We start from the raw sequence: 26,474 nt of genomic DNA, 5'->3' as shown, positions 1-26,474 counted from the left end.
AGGTGGTCACAATTATTCCGAAGCCCTTCACTACGGCACCTATTTCTCTCTTTCTTCTTTCACTCCCTCCTTTACCATTCCCTTAAGGCGCGGTTCAGGTGTAGAGCGATATATGAGACAGATACTGCGCCATTTCCTTTCCACCAAAACCAATTATTATTATTATTATTATTATTATTATTATTAAGAGAAGGGATAAAGGAGGGAGTGAAAGAAGAAAGGAAGTGAGAAATGCCGTATTGGAGGGCTATATATTTGGTTTTTTGGGGAAAGGAAATGGCGCAGTATCTGTCTCATATATCGTTGGACACCTGAACCGCGCCGCAAGGGAAGGGATAAAGGAGCGAGTTAAAGAAGAAAGGAAGAAGGAGGTGCCGTAGCGAGGGGCTCTGGAATAATTTCGACCATCTGGGGATCTTTAACGTGCACTGACATCGCTCAGCACACGGGCGCCTTAACGTTTTTCCTCCATAAAATAATAATAATAATTGGGTTTTGGGGAAAGAAAATGGCGCAGTATCTGTCTCATATATCGTTGGACACCTGAACCACGCCGTAAGGGAATGGATAAAGGAGGGAGTGAAAGTAGAAAGGAAGAACAGGTGCCGTAGTGGAGGGCTCTGGAATAATTTCGACCACCTGGGGATCTTTAACGTGCACTGACATCGCACAGCGCACGGGCGTCTTAGCGTTTTTCCTCCATAAAAACGCAGGCGCCACGGTCGGGTCCGAACCCGGGAACTCCGGATCAGTAGCCGAGCGCCCTAACCACTGAGCCACCGCGGCGGGTAGATTCTTCCGTTTTATAGATTCTTCCATGTTCAAATACCGGGGTACCCGGGTTTTAACAAGACCGCGGCGGCAGCGTTTCAATGGAGGCGAAACGCAAAGGCGCCCGTGTGTTCTGCGATGTCAGTGTACGTTCAATATCCCCAGGTAGTCGAAATTATTCCGGAGCCCTCCACTACGGCACCTCCTTCTTCCTTTCTTTTTCACTACATCCTTTATCCCTTTCCTTACACCGCGTTCAGGTGTCCAACGATAATGAGACAGATACTGCGCCATTTCTTTTCCCAAAAACCAATTATAATAATATAGATTCTTCCATTTTCATATTCCGGGGTACCCTGGTTTGAACCCGACCGCGGCGCCAGCGTTTCGATGGAGGCGAAACAAAAAGGCGCCCGTGTGCTGTGTGATGTCAGTGTACGTTAAAGGTCCGCTGGTGGCCGAAATTATTCCGGAGCCCTCCACTGCGACACCTCTTTCTTCCTTTCTTCTCTCAGTCACTCCTTCATCTCTTCCTCTGAGGCGCGGTTCAGGCGTCCGCCGAGCAGTGAGACAGATACTGCGCCATTTCCTTTCCCTCAAAAATCAAAATCCAAAAAGCAATTTTGCAATTAAGGAAGGGATTGAAAGAAGAAAGGAAGAAGGAGGTGCCGTAGTGGAGGGCTCCGGAATAATTTCGACCACCTGGGGATCTTTAACGTGCACTGACATCGCACAGTACACGGGCGCCTTAGCATTTTTTTTATGGAGGAAAAATGCTAAGGCGCCCGTGTGCTGTGCGATGTCAGTGCACGTTAAAGATCCCCAGGTGGTCGAAATTATTCCGGAGCCCTCCACTATGGGCACCTCTTTCTTTATTATTTCCCTCCCTGCTTTATCCCTTCCCATACGGCGCGGTTCAGGTGTCCAACGATATATTAGACAGATACTGCGTCATTTCCTTTCCCCAAAAAAACAGTTATTATTATTATAGTAAGAAATGGTAGGGGTAGGGCGACAATATACGCTATGTGTATTGCCAAACCAAGTAATGTTCAACAGCCTACCAAGGGAACAGCAATTCACAATTGGCAGCGAGGTGCTGAAAGTGCAAATGAATATGCTACTTAGGGCAGGTAGTGACAGGTGATCCGGGTCTTGAGAGGGAAACAACAAGAAAGATAAGAATGGGGTGGAGCGCATATGGCCGGTTCTCTCAGATCATGAATGAAAGCTTACAAATATCCATCAAGAGTAACGTACAACAGCTGTGTCTAGACGGTAATTACCTTTGGGGCAGAAACGTGGAGGTTAAAGAAAAGGACTCAGATTAAGTTAAGGACAAGGCAGCAATCCATAGAAAGAAAAGTGACTTGTGTAACCTTAAGAGGCCGGAAGCGGGAAATGTGCGTTAGGGAACAAACGCGGGTTAGTGACTTCCTAGTAGAAATCAAGGGGAAGAAATGGGCTTCGGCAGGGCATGTAATACGAAGGCAAGATAATCGCTGGTCCTTAAGGGTAACGGAGTTTATTTCAAGTGCATGCGTAGCAGGGGGCGGCAGAAGGTTAGGTGGGCGGATGAGATTAAGCAGTTTGCAGGCATATGGTGGATGCAGCTGGCAAATGATAGGGTCAATTGGAGAGACTGGGGAGAGGCCTTTCGCCTGCAGTGGGTGTAGTCAGGCTGATGATGATGATACCTTGTGTACAAATGCAGAATATCATCGTAAAAATTGCCCAAAATCGTGAATGCGTAGTGTGAAGCTGACTTTCACGATGATCTCACAACGATGACGTCACAAAGACATGCACAGGCCTTCAGTATGAGGTGTTAGCTAAGCACGGTCTCCACTCTCTCCAATTAAAACTGAAAGGCAAGGTCAGGTACCCAATGGTCATAGTCATATGATCACGTGGTCATACTACCATAGCACCAAGCAGTCAAGTTCAGTGTGGCCTTGTGAGGCACTGAAGGGTTTTGTTCCGTCCACATCGAGGTCTAAAGTTGTACCCCAAGGTGTACAGCTCTGGCTCTAAAAAGAGATGCCGAGGTAGGGGGCTTACAAATAATTTAGACCCACTGGTGCACTTCAACGTGCACTGAAAGACACATGCGCCTTTTGCGTTCTGCCTCCATGGAAGCGCAGCTGCCGCCTGCCGTGGTCGGGATTTCTTGGGCGGTGGCTGAAAACTTTGTTATCGATGGAGCCCTTATAGATCAAAATTTCAAAGGTGGGCTGGCTCCTGGTTGTGGGTGGTGGCCGGCAGCCCGTATCTGACGGCGACCTTCTCTTCCCACTCTGTTGAGAAGCCGTGTCGGAGCTAGAGACTACGACCTCCCAACCCTTCGAATCCACGAGGGCCCATTGGGCCGGTGGTTGCAGTTGTCGGCATATGACCATAATGTTTTCGAATGTGGCTCTCGGGGCCCCACAGAGGGAGCATTCGGGTACGTGAGTAGAACGGAAGAAAAGAGCAAGTAATTAATAATAATAATAATTGGTTTTGGGGGAAAGGAAATGGCGCAGTATCTGTCTCATATATCGTTGGACACCTGAACCGCGCCGTAAGGGAAGGGATAAAGGAGGGAGTAAAAGAAGAAAAGAAGGAAGAGGTGCCGTAGTGGAGGGCTCCGGAATAATTTCGACCACCTGGGGATCTTTAACGTGCACTGATATCGCACAGCACACGGGCGCCTTAGCGTTTTTCCTCCATAAAAACGCAGCCGCCGCGGTCGGGTTCGAACCCGGGAACTCCGGATCAGTAGTCGACCACTGAGCCACCGCGGCGGGTAGAGCAAGTAGCGCTGAGGAGAGAAATGTGCTAGCTAGGAGTTGTCGCAAGGTCGTCTGTAATTTTGTCAGCGATCTGTATGTCGGGGGGTAAAGTAGACGTTCTTCGCGGTAGTGTAGAGTGATGTCGTGATATATGTGATCAACCGGCCTCTCGCGCTGCCTGGGTCTTCTGTTGGTGCCACTCGGTTGGGGGGTGCTCGAGCAGCGGAATGGGCCGCTTCGTTACCGGGATTGCCCGAATGGCCGGTAACCAGAATATTTCGATTGGGCGATGTGGTTGGAGGTGTGAATTTTATAGTCGGGAGCATGTATCTACCCGTGGGCAAAATATTGAATGTCGGTTTTGGAATAACTCAGGACAAGAGTGGCAGTGGAAGGCGGTAGCTCTTGTGCTATGGCTGCTTTTTCGGCTTCTATCGAGGTGTTTGCCTTGATCGAGCATAATGTCGTGTGTTGTGAGTTGTAGGAGAATACGCAGAGGGAGTATGCTAAGGGTTGGGAGTACTCTGCGGCATCTACGTAGACTATGTCAGGTACATTTTCATATGTTCATTTTAAATCAAGACGCGGGTGCGGACTGCCCGTCCAGCCTGGTGGTGGACTGGGTGCATGTTTTAGGTAGGGGGTGAATAGTGAGCTGGTCCCTGATGTATAGCGGAACCATGTAGGTGTTAATGGGAGGTGGACAGATCGGTCGGAGCTATAATGAGGATAAAATGTGGCATCCAGTGGCAGTGGAAGACAGTCTGTATATCTCGGCTATGCCGTGTGCTTTCGGTTTTGGTTTCTGCAGATTTAACGTCCCAAAACGACTCAGGCTATTAGGGACGTCGTAGTGAAGAGCTCAGAAAATTTAAACCACCTGGGGTTCTTTAACGTGCACTGACATCGCACAGCACACGAGCCTCTAGAATTTCGCCTCCATCGAAATTTGACCACCGCGGCCGGGGTCGAACCCGCGTCTTTCGGGTCAGCAGCCGAGTGCCATAACCACTGAGCCATCGCGGCGGCTCGCGGTGGGATTCCATCAGCTCACTGAGCGTGTTGTGGACTCCTATGCGTAAGAGACGAAAGGTGGAGGTTCGTTTTGGCAGAATTAAGGCCGTCTTGTAGGCTTGTCTGATTAGTGCATCCACATTTTTTGTCTCCGTTTTGATGAGGTAGAGGTAGGGCCGAAAATATACCAATCGGCTGATCACGAATGCGTGTACCAGTCCTCGGAGCTCGTGTTCGCGCATGCCGCGGTGTTTATTGCATATGCGTTTGATCGATCAGTCGAATGATATTGTATGTGGTGACAGTGAGTTTGGAGATAGTCTCTGGATTAAGCCCGTTGTCTTGCAGGAACATACATAGTACGCGAAGCTTGTGCACTTCTGGCGCCGGCTGCCCATATATATAGTGATGAGCTTTGAGAGGTTATCCTTTTCACGTGGGATTGGGTGCAGTAACAGGAGTTGGACTTGGCTGGGAAGCAAGCGAGACGTGTCGAGGCCGCGCACTCCGCCATCACATTCGCTCCGACCTGAATAGTTTTTTCCATGCTTCCGACATTTCTTGTGGTAGCCCACACGGTAATGTCGTCTGCGTAGAGGAATAGGAGAGACTCAGAATCTGTGAAAAATTGTGGGTCATCTGGATGACTGTGATGTTAAAAAGAAAGGGAGATAGTACAGACCCTTGAGGCTTTCCTCAATTACCAAGAGGGAAAGCGAAGGATTTCATAATAATAATAATAATAATTGGTTTTTGGGGAAATGAAATGGTCGAAATTATTCCGGAGCCCTCCACTACGGCACCTCTTCTTCCTTTCTTCTTTCACTCGCTCCTTCATCCCTTCCTTTACGGCGCGGTTCAGGTGTCCAACGATATATGAGACAGATACTGCGCCATTTACTTTCCCCAAAAAAGCAATTATTATTATTATTATTAAGGAAATGGCGCAGTATCTGTCTCATATATCGTTGGACACCTGAACCGCGCCGTAAGGGAAGGGATAAAGGAGGGAGTGAAAGAGGAAAGAATAATAGGTTCCGTAGTGGAGGGCTCCGGAATAATTTCGACCACCTGGGGATCTTTAACGTGCACTGACATCGCACAGCACACGGGTGCCTTAGCGTTTTTCCTCCATAAAAACGCAGCCGCCGCGGTCGGGTTCGAACCCGGAAGGATTTCATGGGACCGACCCGAATTGCGGCTCTGCGATCCCGGAGGAAAGCGGAGATGTAGGAGTGCGTTCCACTGCCAACACTGCCCCCAAGCTGGAGTAAATTTGCAATAAGGGAGAAATTACTCATTGGCATCCACCCAAACGCATCCATACGGCTACAAATGAAAGCCATACAGCTTTCTCAGAAACTTCGTACTTAAAAATTCGTCTTGGTCCGGGGTTCAATCTCGCGACCAATTGAGTTAACCGGGACGGCAAGCTAATGATAGGGCGAGAGCGAATTGATCAATAACTCTAAGTGGGAACAGTGTTGGCCAAATGTTTTTTAGGGGAATCCCCGAAGGTGGAGTTGATTTGCGATAAGGGAGTAGTTACTCATTGTCATCCACCCGAACGCAGCCATACGGCTAAAAAGGAAAGCCATACAGCTTTCTCAAGAACTTCGTAGTTAAAGAAAAATTCGTCGTGGTCCGGAGTTCGAACCCGGACCACCGCCCCACCGGAGCAGTCGTTCTTCCAATTGAGCTGTCCAGGACGGCAAGCTTATGGTAGGGCGAGAGCGAATTGATCAATAACTCGAAGTGGGAACAGTGTAGTGTTGGCCAAATGTTCTTTTGGGAGAATCCCCCAAGGTGGAGTTGATTCGCAATAAGGGAGTAGTTATTCATTGGCATCCACCCGAACGCAGCCATACGGCTAAAAAGGAAAGCCATACAGCTTTCTCAGAAACTTCGTTGTTAAACAAAAATTCGTCGTGGTCCGGGGTTCGAACCCGGGACCACCGCCCCACCAGAGCAGTCGTTCTACCAGTTGAGCTGTCCAGGACGGCAAGCTTATTGTAGGGCGAGAGCGAATTGATCATTAACTCGAAGTGAGAAGTGTTGGCCAAATGTTTTTTAGGGGAATCCCCCAACGCGGACTTGATTTGCAATAAGGGAGTAGTTACTCATTGGCATCCACCCGAACGCAGCCATACGGCTAAAAAGGAAAGCCATACAGCTTTCTCAGAAACTTCGTAGTTAAAGAAAAATTCACGTGGTCCGGAGTTCGAACCCGGGACCACCGCCCAATGAAGCAGTCACTCTACCAATTGAGATAACCGGGACGGCAAGCTAACACTGTTCCCGCTTCCAGTTATTGATCAATTCGCTCTCGCCCTGCCATTAGCTTGCCGTCCCGGTTGGCTTAATAGTAGAGAGACTGCTCCGGTGGGGGTCGGGGGTTCCGGGTTCGAGCCCCGGACTAGGACGAATGTTTCGTTGTCTACAGAGTTTCTGAGAAAGCTGTGCGGCTTTCGTTTGTAGCCGTCTGGCTGCGTTCGGGTGGATGCCAATGAGTAATTACTCCCTTAATCCTAACACCTAGATTGGAGAGAGCATCTAATAAGGCAGTGTGGTGTACGTTGTCAAAGGTCTTTTGAAGGTCTAAGTCCATCAACGCTCGCGTTCGTTTGCAGTACCGGGGGTGGATGGTGGTAGAGGTGTAAACTTTATTACATACAGTGGAGTTTAGGACGCAAAGGACCTTGGGCCCTCGCACGGCCCCACTGCACTCAAACGTTCATGTCCCGCAGGCTCATGACGCTGGCAGCCCGGCCTGCGGCGATGGCTTGCTTGGCCGGGTCCTCGGAGCGCAGTAGGCTCTCCCAAGCCTCCCAAGTGGTAAGGTGCTCCAGGCCCCGCGGGGGAGGATCCGCCGGGCAGAGGAAAAGGATATGATCGAGAGTGGCTTTGGGGTGGTGGCAGAGGGGTACAGAGGGGTATGAGTGGACTAGGTGATAGTGCGAGCGTATATAAGGAGAGGGTAAGGTGCGTGTTTGGAGCCAGCTCTAAAGTGTCTGTTGATAATTTTCGAGGGAGGCATGGGGCGGGTGGCATAGCCAACGCTCGGCTTTGCAGGCCTGCGTCAGTTCACTGAAGGAATGCAATCGCTCCCGTGAGAACCCCAGATCGGAGGCCGCCGGTGACCGGTTGAGAGAGCCTCGGGCTAAAGCGTTGGCAGCCTCGTTTCCGGGATTCCCGGAGTGGGCAGGCACCCATATGAGCTCCATGTGGCGGGGCGGGTTTGGGGCGAGGGAGTTCAATATGCGAAATGCAGGTACGCGAACTCTCCCGCGGGCGAAATTTAGTATGGCAGTTTTACAGTCCGATAGTATATACCGGGCCTCCATGCGCGTGATGGCTAGGGCAATAGCGGCCTCTTCAGCCTCCTTCGAAGTGGCAGTGGGGGATATATGAAGGGTAGCAATCGGTTGTAGGGAGGGGCTCGTGATGGCTACAACCGAGTCCTCGCCTGTGCATGGGGCATCCACCCAAACGGCATCCGGTTCCATGCCATAGTTTTGTGGAGCGCCCGTGCGAGAGCTCTGCGGCAGGATTCGTGGTAGGTGGGGAGCATGTTTTTAGGGAGAGGTTTAAAAAGTAGTTCGTGGTGAATGTGGTGGGGAACCGGGAGCTGTGTGGGATCCGTGGCTGGTATCCTGATGCGAGGATGCGTAGGGTGTGTCTGCCGATGGTGGTTCTCGCGCGACGTATGTATTGTGCCTGTCGGTGGGCCTCGATAAGCTCACCTATCGTGTTGTGTAGGCCTAGCTGGAGGAGTTTTTCGGTTGAGGTATTTAGGGGTAGGTGTAGTGCTGTCTTAAATGCTGTTCGGATCATGGCATCCTGGGTGGAGATTTCTGTGGCCTGGAGTTTAAGGCAGGGGAGCGTAAGGAGAAAGCGGCTGAGGACGAAGGCATGAATGAGACGACATACGACATGCTCCTTCATGCCTCAGTGTTGTCCAGAAACTTACCAGATTAGTTGGGATATCGACACCACCGTCTGCTTGAGTTTCTGGCTGGTGAGAGTGTTTTTCCCGTTATTCTGGATGTGGAGGCCCTGTACCCGGAGAGTGTGTACCTCAGGGATGTACCGGTTTTCCAGTTTCACAGTTATGGGGGCTGTGGGGCAGTTTTGGGTTGTGGGGCGGAGTATGAGGAGCGCCGACTTCTCCAGAGAGCATGAGAGTCTGATACTCCGCTCATGTGTTTGGGTGAGGGTAGCTGCCGACTGCAGAGTATTCTCTATGTCTCCATCACTGCCATGGGTGGTCTATAGAGTGATATCATCAACGAGTGTATGCTGAAGGTGAGGGATGGTTTGTAGTTTGCGGGCAAGGGGGTGTTACGTTTCGCCTACGACGCGCGGTATAGCCGGCGCGGATGCAACGGACGCCGGGGCTTCGTTCAAAGTGGCGGTCATTTTGGGCCCGTTCAGTGCTGCCGTAACGCCTCCCGCCAAGCGCGTCCAGGCAGGTTTCAATGCCACGTGTCGTCGTGTGTGCGTGTGTGTGTGTGCATGTTGGTGCCCACGCTTGTCAAAGCGCGGCAGCCGGGGAGAGGAGCTCCCCAACTGGGAGGCGAGGAGGTCTGACCGGCGCCGGCCCGGCGGACGCGTCACTTCACGTCTCAACATGTCCGTGCGTCGCCGTCTCGTGCGACTCATCCCCAGCCGTTCCTTCTTGCCCTCGACTCCGAGGGTATAAAAAGCAGCTGCCCCGGACGCCAAAGAGACTTCGATTTCTTCCTTCGAGTAACGTGGTCGCCCTGACCGGCTGCTCTTTTGCGATGCCAGAATAAACAAGTTGTTCTGTTGCCAGTCGACTCATCCTTTGCCGGGACCTTCGGATGTTTCCAGCTTTGCCCCAGGCCGCCAGGCCAACGCTACCCTTGGGGCTTGCAACCCATTTGCAACAACTGGTTGCCAGCGGTGAGATCCCGACAACGGAGGCCAGCAGCGAAGATAAGCGGTTAACTGTATGCTGAGCAGCACAACGACCATCCGGGAGCAGTGCAACGAGCCCTGTGTGATGACTGGTTGCCTGCAGCGGAACGACTGCGCTGAATTCTTGGCTGCGAGGTTTGGTGAGTGCGGGACTTTCTTCTTCTGAGTTTTGCCAGGCTTTTGTTAGTGTCAGAAACAGAGCTGGTAATTGTGGTTGTCGTTGCTGCCGGGTTAGTTTGCGGCAAGACAATAGTAGGCAGTAGAGAAAGCAGCATTCGGAGCAGCCATGGATTTGAAGTCGTTGCGCAAACCGAAATTGCTGGAGCTTGCAAGAGAGTTGGGTCTGGATGTCTCAGACAAACTCGAACACCAGAACTGCTAAGGGCTATTCTTGAGTTGGAGGCTGAGGATGACGAGCTGTCGGAATGCCTTGAGACCATTGAGGAGAGGGAGCAAAAAGAGAAAGACGAGCGCGAACGTAAAGAACAAAAAGAGAAAGACGAGCGCGAACGTAAAGAACAAAAAGAAAAGAGAAAGACGAGTGCGAACGTAAAGAGCAAAAAGAGGAGCGCGAACGTAAAGAGCAAAAAGAGAAAGAAGAGCGCGACCGTCATCACGCTTTGGAAATGAAGCGTCTCGAGGTAGAGATGGAACGCGCTCGTAATGGAAGTCAGGCACACGGTGCAGGAGAACGGGTATCGTTCAAAATGACTGACCTGATGCGGCCGTTTAAGCTTGGAGAGGACATTGGTTTGTTCCTGGTTAACTTTGAGCGAACGTGCGATAAGCAGGGGTTCTCTCGGGAAACGTGGCCACAGCGCTTGCTCACTTTGTTACCCGGCGAGGCGGCCGACGTAGTCGCTCGCTTGAAGAGAGAGGAGGCAGAGGATTTCGACCAAGTGAAATCGAGTCTGCTAAAAAAGTACAGGCTGTCAGCGGAGGCGTTCCGTCGGAAGTTTCGGGAAAATGAAAAAGGCAGAAGCGAGTCATATACAGAGTTTGCCTACAGGCTTATGTCAATCATGCAGGAGTGGCTCAAAGAAGAGAAAGCGTTTGGTGACCACGAGAAAATTCTGCAGTGTTTCGGGCTAGGACAGTTTTATAGTCGGTTACTTGAGAACGTGCGGTACTGGGTCTTGGATAGGCCAGACGTTAGTACAGTGGCTAAAGCCGCGGAGCTAGCCGAGGAGTTTGTGACGCGTCGGGCTCGCGGAGCTAAGGACGGTCAAAAGGGTGAATTTGGCTTCAAGTCTGAGAGGCCGAAGTTCACACCCATGAGAGCAAGGGGGGACACACGTAATGCGGATGCGAGTGAAAGCAGTCCGACCGAACGTAATGAGACGGCGGCAGCCGAAGCCGAAGGCAGAAAGTGGTTCGAGACGAGGCAAGCGCGCGTGTGTTATACGTGCCAGAAGCCGGGTCACTTTTCGGCGCAGTGTCCAGAAACAAAAAGAGAAGTCGTGTGTTTGTCATTATGTAGCACTGACGAGAACATGAAGCTTCTCGAGCCTTACATGCGAGACTTCCTCGTGAACGGGAAAAAGTGCCGAGTGCTTCGTGATTCCGCAGCTACAATGGATGTAGTTCACCCCTCTTACGTAGAACCCGATATGTTCACGGGCGAGTGCGCATAGATCAAGCAAGCCGTGGAAGCTCATAGCGTGTGTCTGCCCGTTGCAAAAGTGCTTATTGAAGGACCTTTCGGAGCACTTGAGACGGAGGCCGTAGTGTCATCTATGCTGCCCCCCCCCCAGTACCCGTACCTATTTTCGAACAGGTCCGATCACCTCCTGCGCGAGAAGGGGCTTTTGTTTGGTGAGGCTAGCGTTCAGGCCTTAACCAGATCGAGAGTTCGGGAGCTCGCTGCAAAGGCGGTAGTTACGGGGCCGACGTTGTCGAACAATGAGAAAGGGTCGGAGGCGCAGCAAGCTGATATTCAGAGCACGTCCGAACTGAATAAAATTGAGCCTGTAGCGTTGAAGGCACCAGGTACTGGAGAGGAAATGCCCGACACGGGAAAGTTAGAAGAGCTACCGGTCGAGCTTCCGGGACTAGGCTCAGTGACGAACAGGGAAGACACTGATCAGGTCATTAGTGACTTAATCATTAAAGCACCGCTGTCGCCTGAGCAGAAAACCGAACTACACCAACTGTTACAAGAGTTTCAAGGTCAGTTCTCTGAGAGGCCTGGTAGGACTTCTGTCCTTACTCATGATATAGAACTTACCTCCCCAGAGCCAGTACGATCCAAGGCGTACCGGGTGTCACCCCGCCAGCGCGATATTATGGAGGCTGAGGTAAAGAAAATGCTACAGCTCGGTGTTATTGAGGCGGGTGAGAGTGATTATACCTCCCCTTTGATTTTAGTTGAGGTACCGGGCAAGGAACCTCGTCCTTGCGTCGACTACCGCAGGCTTAATTCCGTCACTAAGGATCAACTTTATCCGATCCCTAACATCGAGGAGCGCCTTGAGAAAGTTAGTAGCACTCAGTTTATTTCCACCCTAGATCTTGTCAGGGGTTATTGGCAGGTTCCACTTACAGAAGAGGCTAGTAGGTATGCGGCGTTCATTTCACCAATGGGAACATTCTGTCCTAAAGTTTTGAGTTTTGGTTTGAAGAACGCGCCATACTGCTTTTCAAGCCTCATGGACAAAGTGTTGCGGGGACAGGAAGAATTCGCTTTACCGTATTTAGACGACGTAGCGATATTCTCCGCATCCTGGTCTGAGCATATGGCACACTTGCGGGCAGTGCTAACCCGCCTGCGCGAAGCGGGCTTGACAGTCAAGGCTCCCAAGTGCCAATTAGCACAGGCCGAGGTTGTCTACCTCGGTCACGTGATTGGACAGGGTCGTCGCCGCCCCTCTGAAATAAAGGTGGCCGCTGTGCGAGACTTCCCGCAACCGAGCACGAAGACCGATATTCGGTCTTTCTTAGGTGTCGCCGCCTACTATCAGAGGTACATCCCCAGGTACTCCGATATCGCGGCTCCCCTGACGGATGCTCTAAGAAAAACAGAGCCCCAAACAGTCGTCTGGAGCGAGACAAAGGAAAGAGCTTTTAGCGCCCTAAAGAGCGCCCTAACAAGCCAACCTGTGCTACGATCGCCAGACTACACAAAAGGGTTCGTTGTTCAGTGCGATGCTAGTGAGCGAGGCATGGGCGGTGTACTGTGCCAACGGGAAAATGGAGAAGTGGAACACCCCGTCCTGTATGCTAGTCCTAAGCTGACCTGTCGTGAGCAGGCGTACAGCGCCACCGAGAAAGAGTGTGCGTGTCTCGTGTGGGCCGTTCAGAAATTGTCATGCTACCTAGCCGGCTCGAGGTTTGTCATTGAGACGGATCACTGCCCTCTCCATTGGCTGCAGACCATAAATGGCCGCCTCCTGCGCTGGAGCCTCGCTTTGCAACAATATTCCTTTGAGGTGCGTTACAAAAAGGGGAGTCTCAACGGTAACGCCGATGGCTTAAGTCGAGGCCCCTAACGTAGGAATCCGCCTCAAAGTTGTTTGTTACTGATGTTTTCTTCCTGAGGCAGGATTTTTAACATATCACTTTTGTTTAGTGTTTCAAAGTGATTATGTGCTTTCTAGTGCAATTTTCCAATTTGTGGACGCGTTCTGAGTGCTGCTTGACTACTGTAAGGAACTAGGCAGTAGTATAAAAGGGGAAAGAGCCTGGCAGAGCTTAGTGAGGGTTGTCTCGTGCTTGCTGACTGAGCGGTTGCGTTTCGGCCTAGTTCTAACGCTTGCTGGGAACGAGCACAAAAATGGCAACTCTCCCGAAGTCACTTTGCAGTGTCCTGTGTGATCCTGAACCTGAGAACGAGGCCTTCTCTGTGCGCTGCGCTCAAGCAACGTCGAGGGACGACCGGTTTCGATTACGAGCATCATCGAGCGACATCCCTCCGGACAGCGGATGCAGTCCCCTGACCATCGGGATCTCCTTCTCCCGGCGGGGCGGTCTGTTACGTTTCGCCTACGACGCGCGGTATAGCCGGCGCGGATGCAACGGACGCCGGGGCTTCGTTCAAAGTGGCGGTCATTTTGGGCCCGTTCAGTGCTGCCGTAACGCCTCCCGCCAAGCGCGTCCAGGCAGGTTTCAATGCCACGTGTCGTCGTGTGTGCGTGTGTGTGTGTGCATGTTGGTGCCCACGCTTGTCAAAGCGCGGCAGCCGGGGAGAGGAGCTCCCCAACTGGGAGGCGAGGAGGTCTGACCGGCGCCGGCCCGGCGGACGCGTCACTTCACGTCTCAACATGTCCGTGCGTCGCCGTCTCGTGCGACTCATCCCCAGCCGTTCCTTCTTGCCCTCGACTCCGAGGGTATAAAAAGCAGCTGCCCCGGACGCCAAAGAGACTTCGATTTCTTCCTTCGAGTAACGTGGTCGCCCTGACCGGCTGCTCTTTTGCGATGCCAGAATAAACAAGTTGTTCTGTTGCCAGTCGACTCATCCTTTGCCGGGACCTTCGGATGTTTCCAGCTTTGCCCCAGGCCGCCAGGCCAACGCTACCCTTGGGGCTTGCAACCCATTTGCAACAGGGGATGAGTGTGAGATTGAAGAGGGGAGGGAAGAGGACAGATACCTGGGGATGTGCCAACCCCACTAGGTGTGTGTGGATGGGATGTGTGGGGACAGAAGTGAATTTCGGCCGTGCGGTTAGTAAGGAATGCTTGAATATAGGTGTACATATGTTCACCTATGTTCAAGGGGGAGAGCGCCGCCATGATCGCTTTATGGTCTTGGCTATCAAACGCGTTGGAGAGATCCAAGGCGAGGACAGCCTTTGTGTGGACTGGTATGAGAGGGTCAAACATATCCTGTGTGAGCTGGAGCATGGCGTCCTGGGCCTTCCAAGATGTCTTCCGACATCCGAAGCATTATGTCCTTTGTGGAGCGATGCCTTCGAAAACCTAGCATCATGTGGGAAAATAGGTTGTTGGTTTGCATGGTAGTGTTTAACCTCTTAAAGATAACGTGTTCTAAACGCTTGCTGAGACAAGAGGTGAACGAGATTGGACAAGGATTTGATATGGGTTTAGCAGTTTGCCGGGTTTAGGGATGAAGGTAACTTGGGCCTGGGTCCACTCTTCAGGGAGTGTGCCTTCATTCCAGTGCTTCTTGAAGAGGTTCGTTATATCTTGCATAGAGTTGTCATCAAACTCCCTTAGATTTTTGTAATTTCATCGGCTCCGGGTGCAGACTAGGTGCGAAGTCGGAGCATGGCAGCTCGGTGTTCCCACTTAGTGATATCCTCGTCTAGTTCGGTGTTTTCCGCTATCAAGTAGGGTTGAAGAGACTTCTAAACTATTGTCGTGAGGTACGTGGCTTTGAGGTTCTGGATCAGAGTGGCGTCGTCCATGTCTAGGTTATTGATGTTACGGGCTACACAACGATGTTAGGTGGTCTTATACTGATCGGGATCTAGTAGGCAGCGCAGGAATTTCCACGTGTCCTTTATTTATCCCAAGTTTTTGGCTAGGGGCTCGCACACCTGTCCCCACTGCTGGCGGCTTAGATGGGCTGAGTGTGCCTCCATTTCTTTTATCAGGGCAGAGATTCTCCGCTTCAGGGAGCGGCTGTGTTTGTTTATTAAGGCCGCGTTCTTGCAGGCTGCAGTGGGCCTCCCACATGTGCGGTAGTGTGCTATTGTTCACCTCCCAATCCCGAGTTCTCGGTATATCGGACGTGGCCGTGTTCACATCCTTAGAGAGTTCTGCAATCCACTGTGCTAGATGTTTGATGCGGAAGGGGGGGAGCATTGGTATGGAGATTGCGGAACCTGTCCCGGTTTGCAATTTTGAGTTGTTTTGAGTTGTTCGGACCCCCCTCTCATTCCATTGCCCAAATAGATTTCGTCACGCGTCCCCCAAACGAATGGCAAAGAAGAGGAAGAGAACTCCGCGGATAGTGCGAGGCGTGCAAAGCGCGAGATGTTCGAGAAGAAGAAGAATAGCTATGGCGATTATGGCGGCGACCTGGGCTCTCCTCCTTGCCTTGCTGGCGGCGGCGAATAACGGAGAACCAGCAGCGGCGGTTGACCTACCGGCCTTCAAGAACTTCCTGGCTATCCTGTTGCGAAGGGCCCCAAACCCGGACTGTCAAATGAAGAAATCCGTATTAACACCAGAGGAATCGGTAGCGCTCCTTAAAAAGCACAACGATTTCCGATCGGACATCGCCACCGGCAAAGTGGAGAAATATCCCAAGGCGGCCGACATGAACAGGCTGGTGCGTTAACAAGCTGGTTGCATGCATTCATAGAGTCCGCAGCGATGCTGCTTAAGCATGTAGGACGATAGCTGATTCCTCTCCGCTTATTATTCCCGACTTTGTAGTGGAAAGCGTAGTCTCTTAAGTTCATGTGATGAGAACAGGTACTTGATAACCGCTAAGCACGTGTCATTATTACCCACTGTGGTGGCTGAATGTTTAGGGTGCTCGGCTACTGAGCCGGATTACCCGGGTTCGAACCCAACCGCGGCGGCCGCGTTTTGATGGAGGCGAAACGCAAAGGCGCCTGTATGCTGTGCGATGTCAGCGCCCGATAAAGATCCCCAGTGGGCCGAAATAATTCCAGAGCCCTCCACTACAGAACTACTTCATTTCTTCTCACAGTCCCTCCTTGGTCCCTTTCCTTACGGCGCGGTCCAAGTGTCCGCCGGTATGGGAAACAGATACTGCGCCATTTCCTTTCCCCTAAAACCAATTTTCATTTCACGTACCATTACTGTGGTGTTTCTCTGGCTTAATGCTTGAAAGTCGAAAATATTCCATTCCAACCGATTTAAACATCTCTGAAGGCATACCGCTGTGCTTTTTGTCCACGTTATTTTTCCTATACCATGCCCGTGGCTGACAGAGTTCGAACTGCCACTCGGAGCTTTACCCTCCATGCAGATGGAGTCAGAAGCGGTCACTGGCTTGACCACGGTGATGCTAAGATCGCATCCGCGCCGCCGGACAGCAGCGGCCGTCGCGTAAAATGTTCATTAAGCATTTAAGACTGTTTGTGTGCTGTGAAGGAGAAATCATTAGTGCGTCATCGTGTGCGTCCGACCTCGTCGCAGGTTGTTGAAACGAAGACGCACCTCTGAACTTTGAGTCCACAAGCGCTGAATAGACAAAGGTTCTCTTCTTTCACTCCCTCCTTTATCCCTTCCCTTACGGCGCGGTTCAGGTGTCCAACGATATATGAGACAGATACTGCGCCATTTCCTTTCCACCAAAAACCAATTATTATTATTATCTGAATGAAACACCCGGACACTTGGTTCGAGAATTTTTCGGGAGCTAGCCTCCAAGATGACGAAGAAGCGTGTGTTACATGCAACGAGAAATTGTATGACGCCAACCGCAACGGTGTACGACAAACGGTTGCGTCAAATTTTGTTATGAAAATTGCTTTTTGAGGACGAGAAATGCCGCCGTTACTGTCTCACATCTAGGTGGCCACCTCAACCGCGCCTTATGGGAAGAGGTCTGGGAAGGCATACAACTGAAGGTGCATCTGTCCTCGATTTGAATCGCTGCCGTATACAGCCTATCCGTCGCGGTGGCTGAGTGCATGGTTAGGGCGCTCGACTACTGATCCGGAGTTCTCGGGTTCGAACCCGGCCGCTGCGGCTGCGTTTTTATGGAGGCAAAACGCTAAGGCGCCCGTGTGCTGTGCGATGTCAGTGCAAGTTAAAAATACCTAGGTGGTCGAAATTATTTTGAAGCCCTCCATTACGGCACCTCTTTCTTACTTTCTTTTCACTCCCTCCTTTATCCCTTCCTTTACGGTGCGGTTCAGGTGTGAAACGATATATGAGACAGATACTGCGCCATTTCCTTTCATCCAGAAACCAATTAATATTATTATACCGCCTCCAACTGAACTAGCAGATGTAAGCTATATTAGCTTTCTCCCACGTCACATCCGATGGCCGTGCGATGCCAACCGGCCATGCTGTCGAACCACCGCCATACCGCCTCCAGCTTCCCGCCGCCTCTGTTAAGTCTCATCGTGTTGGTTCTCGTCCATCCGTAGCTTCAATACGGTTTTGTGTGCCACCCTTGTCTACTGCAAGCGTAGTGACAGCTCCGGGCGAAAGAAGCCGATTAGTAAGCTGCAAGTGCGAGCGCTCCAATACTGTCAGTACGAATCGACGCTGGGCTGTGGCTTGCTTGGATTAAGAGCGATGATTTGCACCCTAACAACCCTAGTTTACTTGTGTGCGGAGCGCAATTTGTAACAAGAGGCTTGTGCTGTGAACTAAATGTTTGCGAAAACGTGGGAAGCAAGGACTACACCCTGAAGTCAACGTTTCAGTTTTGATTGCCGCCATCCGATTATTTTGACAACACAAACCCAGAGTGGGTCCCACGTGGCTACATCTATAGGCTACAGCACTAGGCAAACCGGTTCAGATCGGAGCGAGCGACGACGGCAGAGAAAGCGGCGTGCCCAGGCCGAGCTTTTCGTCTCGTAGGCGCATAGCAGACAGGCTTCTCACCCACCTTGTGGAGAAATCCTTGTGTGCCTCCAATGATTTCATTTCTTCCCACTTCACAGAGCTGGAAGAGTACACAATATACCCGTGGGTCACTTCAGAGAACATATCAATGCCCATCATCGTGTCGACTCCCGGTCACAGCGTTTATGGACCCATATCGTGGCAAATTTTCACTTCATCAGCTCAGCATATGCGGGCCGATCAAATAATTTCAGAGTAGTAACCTGCACTGAATGGCTCAATCATCTTTGGAGTAGGCATCACGCCGGAAAGGATAAGAAAATAATCCAAAGCTTCCCAGGATCGGTCTGGAATCACAGGGAGGACGGGCGGGGACGGGCGAATCGTTCGGCACCGTGGCCGGCAGCGCTTTATGAGGGCGGTAGCGACGTCACATGCAAGCTGTGCATAAGCAACGAAAAATCGTATGATACCAACCAGGATTCTGTACGACAAACGCTTGCTCAGAATTTTGCTACGAGTTTAGCCAGGAAAACTTGCAAAACATTGAGGTCAGCGAGTTCGGGGTACACATAGACGAACGACATGAGTGCGTTTGACTCAAATTGCGATTCTGAGCTTGCTGCGTGCGTACTGCGGCCGCTTGATGACACACCATTAACGCGAAATCGTAAAGAGCTCGTGCCACAGAAAAGCCGGTGTCGGCGTTGTTGTCTTTGTCGGCGCAGTAACAGGAAATCCAAGAAATAAAAAATCTTCTGGATACACGGAGAGTCGAATCCATGCCCTTCAGACTGCAAGGCGAGCACGACCATAAGACGCTACGAAGTTTCGTTGGCTCGAACTGAATAATAGCCGATCTAGTGACGGTGTTGTGGTCTTTGGCTTCGTGAAGTGTTAGTGTATTGATGCGTACATAATACCCTGCCAGCGCTGCAATACGCTGTCGCGTTCCTCTTGAAAGTGTTGTGATCGCTGGGATTTTCTGCACTTCCGCGAGTTCCCCAACACAAGAATTAAAAGACGAATAAGCCACGGGGTGGTCTAAGGTGGTGCGTACGCAGAGAAGGACGCAGCAGCAGCCATCAATCTGAGGTAGATCCCATTCTCTGCCAGGGTAGCAGCTGCCGCATCATACCTTGGCTCATCATTGTGCCCTACCTGCGCTGCTATATCTTTGCAGGTCTGGGACGAAAACTTGGCCAAGAAAGCCTACAAAACCGCGGAATTCTGCGACCTCACCCGGGAAGGAAAGGATGAAGATCTAAAAGCAGCGGGTGAGTTTTGCTCATGGCTGAACTTCGGTCCACGTCGTTGCTGTAGGCCGGAGGAGGAAAAGGAAAAACGTGTATTGATGTAAAAGAGAAAAATAGCGGCGGCTTGATGGTCCATTCAGGTGGTCAGGAGCCCTTGCGCGCATACGGCCTCTATGGCTGTCACGCTGGCCCCCTGTTGGAATTCCTGGTCCGCGCTAAGGGACGGGCCTCCGACTGCTCGGGATTACGGAGCTTCGGCTCCTCGGACGCGGGGTGTTTGAGGAATGCTTATAGACCACGTTCTAAATCGACTCTGAGGCCGCCTTTCTTAGAGGAGACGCGCGCTGCCATTTATATGGTTGCATGAATGGATGAAACTTTTACTGTCCACCGAGAAGGAGCCCCGAAATCCCCGGTCCCGGCATGCAGACCTGGGACGCGGGTAGGGAATGCTCTGCAGACTAAAAACAATTGAAAATGCATTTCTTCTTCAAGGCCTCAGCCGCCAGGCGTGTGGCTTGCTGCTGGATGGCGGGGTCCTCGCTCCGCACCGAAACTTCCCTGGCTTCTCTACTGTTGATGTTCAAGCCGGCGCCTGAGAAAAAGGCGCATTCCCAAATTATGTTATGAAGAGTGCCCATTTCACCGCAATTTTACATTTTGAATCTTTCATCCCCGGTCTTTGTCAGGTAAACCCAGACTGGGCAGATGTAATTTACAGCTTGTAACCGCCTCTAAATGCGCGCCTCATAATTGTAGAGACCGATCTGGAGGTGGAAATATCCTTCTATGTAATTTATAGTGTTCGGTAAGTTCATGGCATATAATGATTCAATATTTCATACCCTTGCATCCGGGCTGTTCATCAGCCTCTCGGTAGTAGAGATCTCGAGAGAACGCGTGTGCAGCCTCGTTGCCAGGGACAGATTCGTGCGCGGGTATCCATATGATGGATATTTTTCGGCCAATAGGTTCGTTGAGAGGATGTGCGTCTGGTTTTCTCCGAAATTCGACCTTTCGCAAAATTCGAAATGGCTGTTTTCGAAATGGCTGTTTTGCTGAACCCGCCGCGGTAGCTCAGTGGTTAGCGCTCTCGGCTACTGATCCGGAGTTCCCGGGTTCGAACCCGACCGCGGCGGCTACGTTTTTATGGAGGCAAAACGCTAAGGCGCCCGTGTGCAGTGCGATGCCAGTGCACGTTTAAAAATCCCCAGGTGGTCCAAATTATTCCGGAGCCCTCCACTACTGGATCTCTTTTTCTTTATTTCACCCCCTCCTTTATTCTTTCCCTTACGGCGCGGTTCAGGTGTCCAACGATATATGAGACAGATAGTGTGTCATTTCCTTTACCCAAAAACCAATTATTATTATTATTATTATTATTATTAATATTATTATTATTATTATTATTATTATATTATTATTATTATTATTATTATTATTATTATTATTATTATTATTATTATTATTATTATTATTATTATTATTATTATTATTATTATTATTATTATTATTATTATTATTATGTTTTGCTGTCACTAATTATTATGTATGCTCGGGTGTCGACGCAAGCGAAGGCTATTGCAACTTCTGCGGCCGTAATTCTGTCTCGGGTGCGTCATGAGGCCGTAATTTTTGGTGTACCGTCTCCACCTACCAGTGCTGATACTGTCTCCATGTTTTCGGCCTAGCGCGTCGACATAAGCTACTTCCTCGGCTGCCGTGTTTTCCGTATTTTTGGCGATTGTTTTTGCTCTGTTGTCTGCGTTCTTTGTTGTGTATCGGGTGCATGTTTCTCGGTAGACGTGGGATAAATTAATACTTCCTCCTGTCTAGGGGAATGTCTGTGTTTTCGTGTCGGCCTCTGTATGGTTGGAGGCCTATCCACCCGAGGATGGTTCTCCACGTTTTTGTCTAGCTCAGTCTTTCTAGCTGCGCAATTCTTACCGCCTCAGTTAGTTCCTGACATCTATTGTAGATTCCCATTCCTTACAGCTTTTCTGTTAAAGTAGGTATGGGGAGTCTTAGTGCTCGCTTCACGCATTTCTTAATTATGACGTCGATTTATGGCGCTCCATGTTCTCAATGTGTGTCGTAGCAAATGCGACTAATGATGTAAGCTTGGGCCATCTTTAAAAGGCTCTGCTCTTTGAGGCCGCGGCCTCTGAGCGAGGTTTCTGAATATGCCCGTGACTTGTGCCGCGTAGCTTCCTGATGTCATAATGGTGTTTGTGCTTTGTCCATTGACTTGAATGAACACACCCAGGATTCTTACCTCTCTTGTTCCATTAAATTTCCTCTTCCTCCTCCTCTAGTAATCTTATTTCGTCTACCGTCTGGACGTGAGTGTTTTCTACCATAATTTCTATGTCTACGTCTTTCTTTTTCTCTGGTTGTAGATGAAAAATTTCAATTTTTCCGGAAAGCAGACCTCTGTCTGCCGCGTATTTAACCACCACGTCTGCGGCAGTTTGCAACTTCTATTCTATCTCCGCGTCACTGCCCTTATTGATCCAAAGACTTATGTCATAAGCGTGCATTCTGAACTTTAGTGTCTTGAATTCGATTTAATAGAAGAGGGAGGGCCCTCAATGATATGCTGAACAGAAACGGGGATAAAACGGGGCCCTGTGTGGTGCCGTTGCTCCCTAGTTTGGTTGTGGGGGATTCAATACCATGTAATTATATGATTTTTCTCTCTATTTGATAGAAATTCTTTGATGTAGTTCTGTTTCCTCGCCTATTATGATTTCTTGAAGTCCTACGAGTACTGAGTCGTGTTTTACGTTATCAAAGGGTTTGGTTAGGTCTCTGCCTAGTTTGGTATTTTGTTTTTGGTGCTTTGATCGAAGATGTCTTGTTTAAGTCGGAGCATAACATCTTGTGTGCAGAGGCCTGGTCTAAAAGCTACCATTTTGTGTGGCCAGAGGTCCTCTTTTTCCATGTGTTTGGTTAGTCTCGTCGGTACTACGTGTTCCATAAGTTTTCCCACGCACGAGGTTAACGAGATGGGTCTTAAGTTATCTAATTTGGGTGGTTTGCCTGGTTTAGGTATAAGGACTACGTTTGCCTTATTCCACGCTTGCGGAAGGCTCCCGGTATCCCATACCATGTTCATGTGTTCTGTGGACGCCGAAAATGATGATATGACAAGGCTTTTGAGGATCATGTTTGTGATCCCATCGGGTCCCCTAGCAAATTTCGTTTATAGGCCGATTACCTCTGCTCGCACCTCGGTTTACGCGATGTCGTCATCTAGATCTATGTTGGGTTTGCCCGTGTATTTTGGTGGTATTACGGCTTCTCCTCTGCCTACGTATGTCTTAATTTTTCGATTACCTGATTATCCGTCCCTTCGAAATCATATCTAGCTTTAATTTAATTTATGCTTGCTTGCGTTTTCGAATTTTCGGGATGTAGTAGGTACCTGAGGATTCTCGACGTCATGGATAGGCTCATGCCTTTTTCCATATCGTCACATCTACTGCAGCAGTTTTGTTCATTTAATCTCCTTACATGCGTTTTCATTTCCTTATTGTGTCAAGCTCTTTACCAGGTCCCCTTTTCTTTCAAAATTTTTAACAGTTTACTGTCTATGGCGCTGCATCCTCGTCATTTAGGATGGTGGATGCATTGTCCGCGTGGTTCCTTAGTTTTTCAGACCACTCATCTATGTCAGTGATGTTGCCAATAGACTCGTTTTCTCTGATCTGTCTGAATTCGTTTCACTCTTTAATCTTGAGCTGTTTAGTTTCTTTGAATTTGATACCTTTACCTAGCGTAAACTCTAAGATATCGTGATCGCTTCCTAGGTCTTGTTCTGTGGTTTTCTAGTTCGTTATTCCCGTGTTTCTGCTGACGGTTAGACCGAGGGAGGGGTCTTTGAGTACGCTGTTGCCCTTTCCATGGGGGTGCATTAGGGTCAGTGTGCAGTATTAGTCCTAGCGTTTGTATGTCTTCCCATAATTGTCTGCATTTGGAATCTTGTCTCGTGTGGCCTCACTCTTGATGGGCAGCGTTTGTCTCCCGCTATTACTATTGGTTTTTTACCGGCTGCCTTGGGGGCTTTGGGGAATATAACAATAATAATTGGTTTTTGGGGAAGGAAATGGCGCAGTATCTTTCTCATATATTGTTGGACACCTGAACCGCGCCGTAAGGGAAGGGATAAAGGAGGGAGTCAGAAAACAAAGGAAGAAAGAGGTGTCCGTAGTGGAGGGCTCCGGAATAATTTCGACCACCTGGAGATCTTTAATGTGCACTGATATCGCACAGCAGGATGCTTCACTCCCGCCACCGGTTGGCCCGGTATTGTACTGCCTCCGGGATCGGCCTTGTTTTAGCGCGTCTTTACTATCCTGTCTTTCTATCCCCTCTTTCAACTCTCCTTCTATCTGCACGTGGTAGCTATTGTGGCTCGGCTTGAGCCAGTGAGCAGGCCTGTGCACTTTCCTTCCTTTCTTTCTTCCTGGCAGTAACAGACAGACAGACATCGCACTGCACACGGGCGTCTTAGCGTTCTGCCTACATGGAATTTGACCCTCTTTTGTCTCGGTGCGCTATATATGTTAAGAAGAAATATGCTCCTCTGGACCTTCCTTCCGATGATAACTTTTATTAGGACCACCTCAATGTCGCGGGTTACGATCTCGGGATTTATGACGGCATGTTTCTTTTAATAAGGGTGACTGCATATAGGGCGGAGTTGGGCAGGGGATTTGTTTGGATACTTACCGGTGGAACAGCGAAGCCGGACAAAATACAGTCAGAATGCAACAACACTGACAAGCGCTGTTTTGTTCTCCATATGACTCCTCGATTTTTGCTTTGGGTTTTATTTACCGGTGGATATTTGGTGCATTATAAGTCATTTCTAGGCCGCTAACCATAAGGCATGATTCGCTGGTAGGTGCCCAAAGGTGGCGTACTGGCCTAGTATGAGGAGGGGTAGATGCCCAGCTGTCTGGTCCGTTACTCCTCGCGCGATAATGTGGGCTGCCACGTTTTCAGGCAGGACGAGAGCTGTGCGAGTACCCTAGCAGCTCTATGTGGTTGGCGTTCCTTGATTGTTGAAGAGGGGTAGTTTTCGATGGAATAGATTGCGGCACGCGATCCCCTACATGTGGTGAAGTTGCCGATCAAGCATTTTGAGTCACTGAGGAGTACCAGCTAGATGGAGAGAATATGTCCAAGGCACTGGCCGCCGCCTCAGCCACTTCCGACATGGCGGTACGGATAGCGCCTTAGGCTAACAGTGCCCCTTGGCAGCGTGCCACAACAATTATAAATGCGGTTCTATGGATATATTCGGCTGCGTCGACAAAGCCCACATCCTCCAGCTGACCGTATTGTTTCTGGAGGGCTCTGGCTCATCCTTATCCCCTTTCTTTTCCTTGTGGTACTTAGCGTTCTTGTTTTGGGAAACTGGGGGATTCTTCAGCTTACTCTATATGATCAGAATAGCCTCGCAGAGAGTAGTCTCGTGTGCGATGTGAGGAGGTGGAGGTTGTATCTGCCCGTGTGTTTCGGACCATCGCTCGCATTCGTCTGTGCGGTGGGCCTATATCAGCTCATGTAGAAAATTATCAGTGCCCAGTTGCGGTAGTTTTACGGCGCCTGTGTTGCTAGATACTCCAAGGGCCGCTTTGTGGGTAGTTCTGATCAGGCTGTCGAGCAGCAGTCGGACTGCCTGGGTTAGGCGCACGTAGACTGTGGCTTCCGTTCGACTTGTTTCATGCGATGGTGTTTGTTGGCTATGCAATTCATCAATCTCGTTGTTCCCATTGCATGGCCCTTTAGTTTTGAAGTGAAAAGCTTCCCTACGTTAAGAAGTCGGCGACTAGGCCGGATAATGATCCTGAACGATCTTCAGCCCAACAACGTTTATTCCTTCCTTACGGCGCGGTTCGGGTGTCAATCTCTATATGTTACTTATGGCGCCATTTCCTTTCCTGTGGTTGTTAGTGACTCTTTATTAATAAAATAACACTGGAAGGGAAAAATGTTGTTAGCCGCGGCATCTGCCATCGGAGCCTGAAGAACCCGAGCGGCGGCTAGTGGCATAAAAGGCCAGGGAGATGGAAAAAAAGGGAGGAGCGATAGTCAGAAAGGATAGAAGTAGGGGTAATATAAACTATGTACAAGTGCAGAATAATCATTCTTTTTCCTCAAAACCAATTTTCAAAACAAATATTCACTTTTCTTCGAAAGCAAATGGAAGGCGCATCATTGACCTCCTAGGACAATGGACACCTCAGTCGCGTTTTAACCTACGTGGCATGGCGGGAGTGGCAGGTGCGCGCTGCACGCGTTGGCATTCACAACGTTGTAATAGAAACGCGGAACTGAAGCTGTAGACCACCCGTCACGATGACTCAGTGTTTAGAGCGCTCGACTACTGATCCGGAGTATCCGGGTTCGAACGCAACCGCGGCGGCCGCGTTTCGATGGAGCCGAAACACAAAGGCGCCCGTGTGCTGTGCAATGTTAGTGCACGTTAAAGAGAGCGCAATCCAGTACCCGAACATTCCGAGGACTCCGACCATAAAATCAACTTTGAAGAAACGTGCATCCTCGAAACCGAAACAAATTACCACAAGAGGCTCCTTCTGGAATCCTGGCATATTCAAACCACCTCGAACAATATCAACCGCACAAAAGGAAACCTGCCCCCAGTATATGCCCAGGGACTTCGCTCTTCAACGCAACGACAAAAAGTCGCCATTCAGCACTTCCCTGCAGTGCGCCAGCGTGACTAACAGCCTAAACCCCCTCCCCCTCCCCCGCGCCTTAAGCGACACAGCTGTCGTTCTTTTCACCCCCCCCCCCCCCCCTTCCATACTTAAAATACGCTAGCTACTGACCTCAGTCACCCCAGATGAAGGAGCCGAGTCGGCTTCGAAACGTTGGGTTGGTGGTAGTGGTAGTGGTTTTATTAAAAATAATAGTAAAAAGGAAGGGAAAGATTTTTGCTAGCCCCGGCATCTGCCATCGATACTGAAGCACCTGAGCTGGGGCAGCGGAAATAAAGGATAGCAGGAAGAATGGAGAAATGAAATGAAAGAGGTGAGGGGACAGGAAGAGAGGATAGGGGGAGAAGTAATATGTACAATCTATTTACACAGTAAAAAATGTGTCCAGGTTGTGCGCCTGATTAGTTCATTTTAGAGGAATTAAATCACACACGCGCACAGCACTGTGATGGTTACAACTGGAGTGGGGCGTCCAGTTATTAATCGTTTAAGGTAGAACTCGCGGA

General features: G+C 50.1%; 1 protein-coding gene across 1 annotated transcript in view; it reads left to right on the top strand.

The window, feature by feature from the left end:
- The first annotated feature begins 15,462 nt into the window (after window positions 1–15,462).
- Window positions 15,463–26,474, top strand: part of LOC144129674 (scoloptoxin SSD43-like) — a 40,001-nt gene continuing 28,989 nt past the window's right edge. The window contains exons 1-2 of the mRNA XM_077663779.1: window positions 15,463–15,732; window positions 19,144–19,237. Of these exons, the coding sequence (XP_077519905.1) occupies window positions 15,469–15,732; window positions 19,144–19,237 (358 nt within the window). The 5' untranslated portion in view covers window positions 15,463–15,468. The remainder of the gene's footprint in view (window positions 15,733–19,143; window positions 19,238–26,474) is intronic.

This window comes from Amblyomma americanum, chromosome 4 (genome assembly GCF_052857255.1).
Source record: "Amblyomma americanum isolate KBUSLIRL-KWMA chromosome 4, ASM5285725v1, whole genome shotgun sequence".
Classification (NCBI taxonomy): Eukaryota; Metazoa; Arthropoda; class Arachnida; order Ixodida; family Ixodidae; genus Amblyomma; species Amblyomma americanum.
This window is presented reverse-complemented; position numbering and strand designations above follow the sequence as displayed.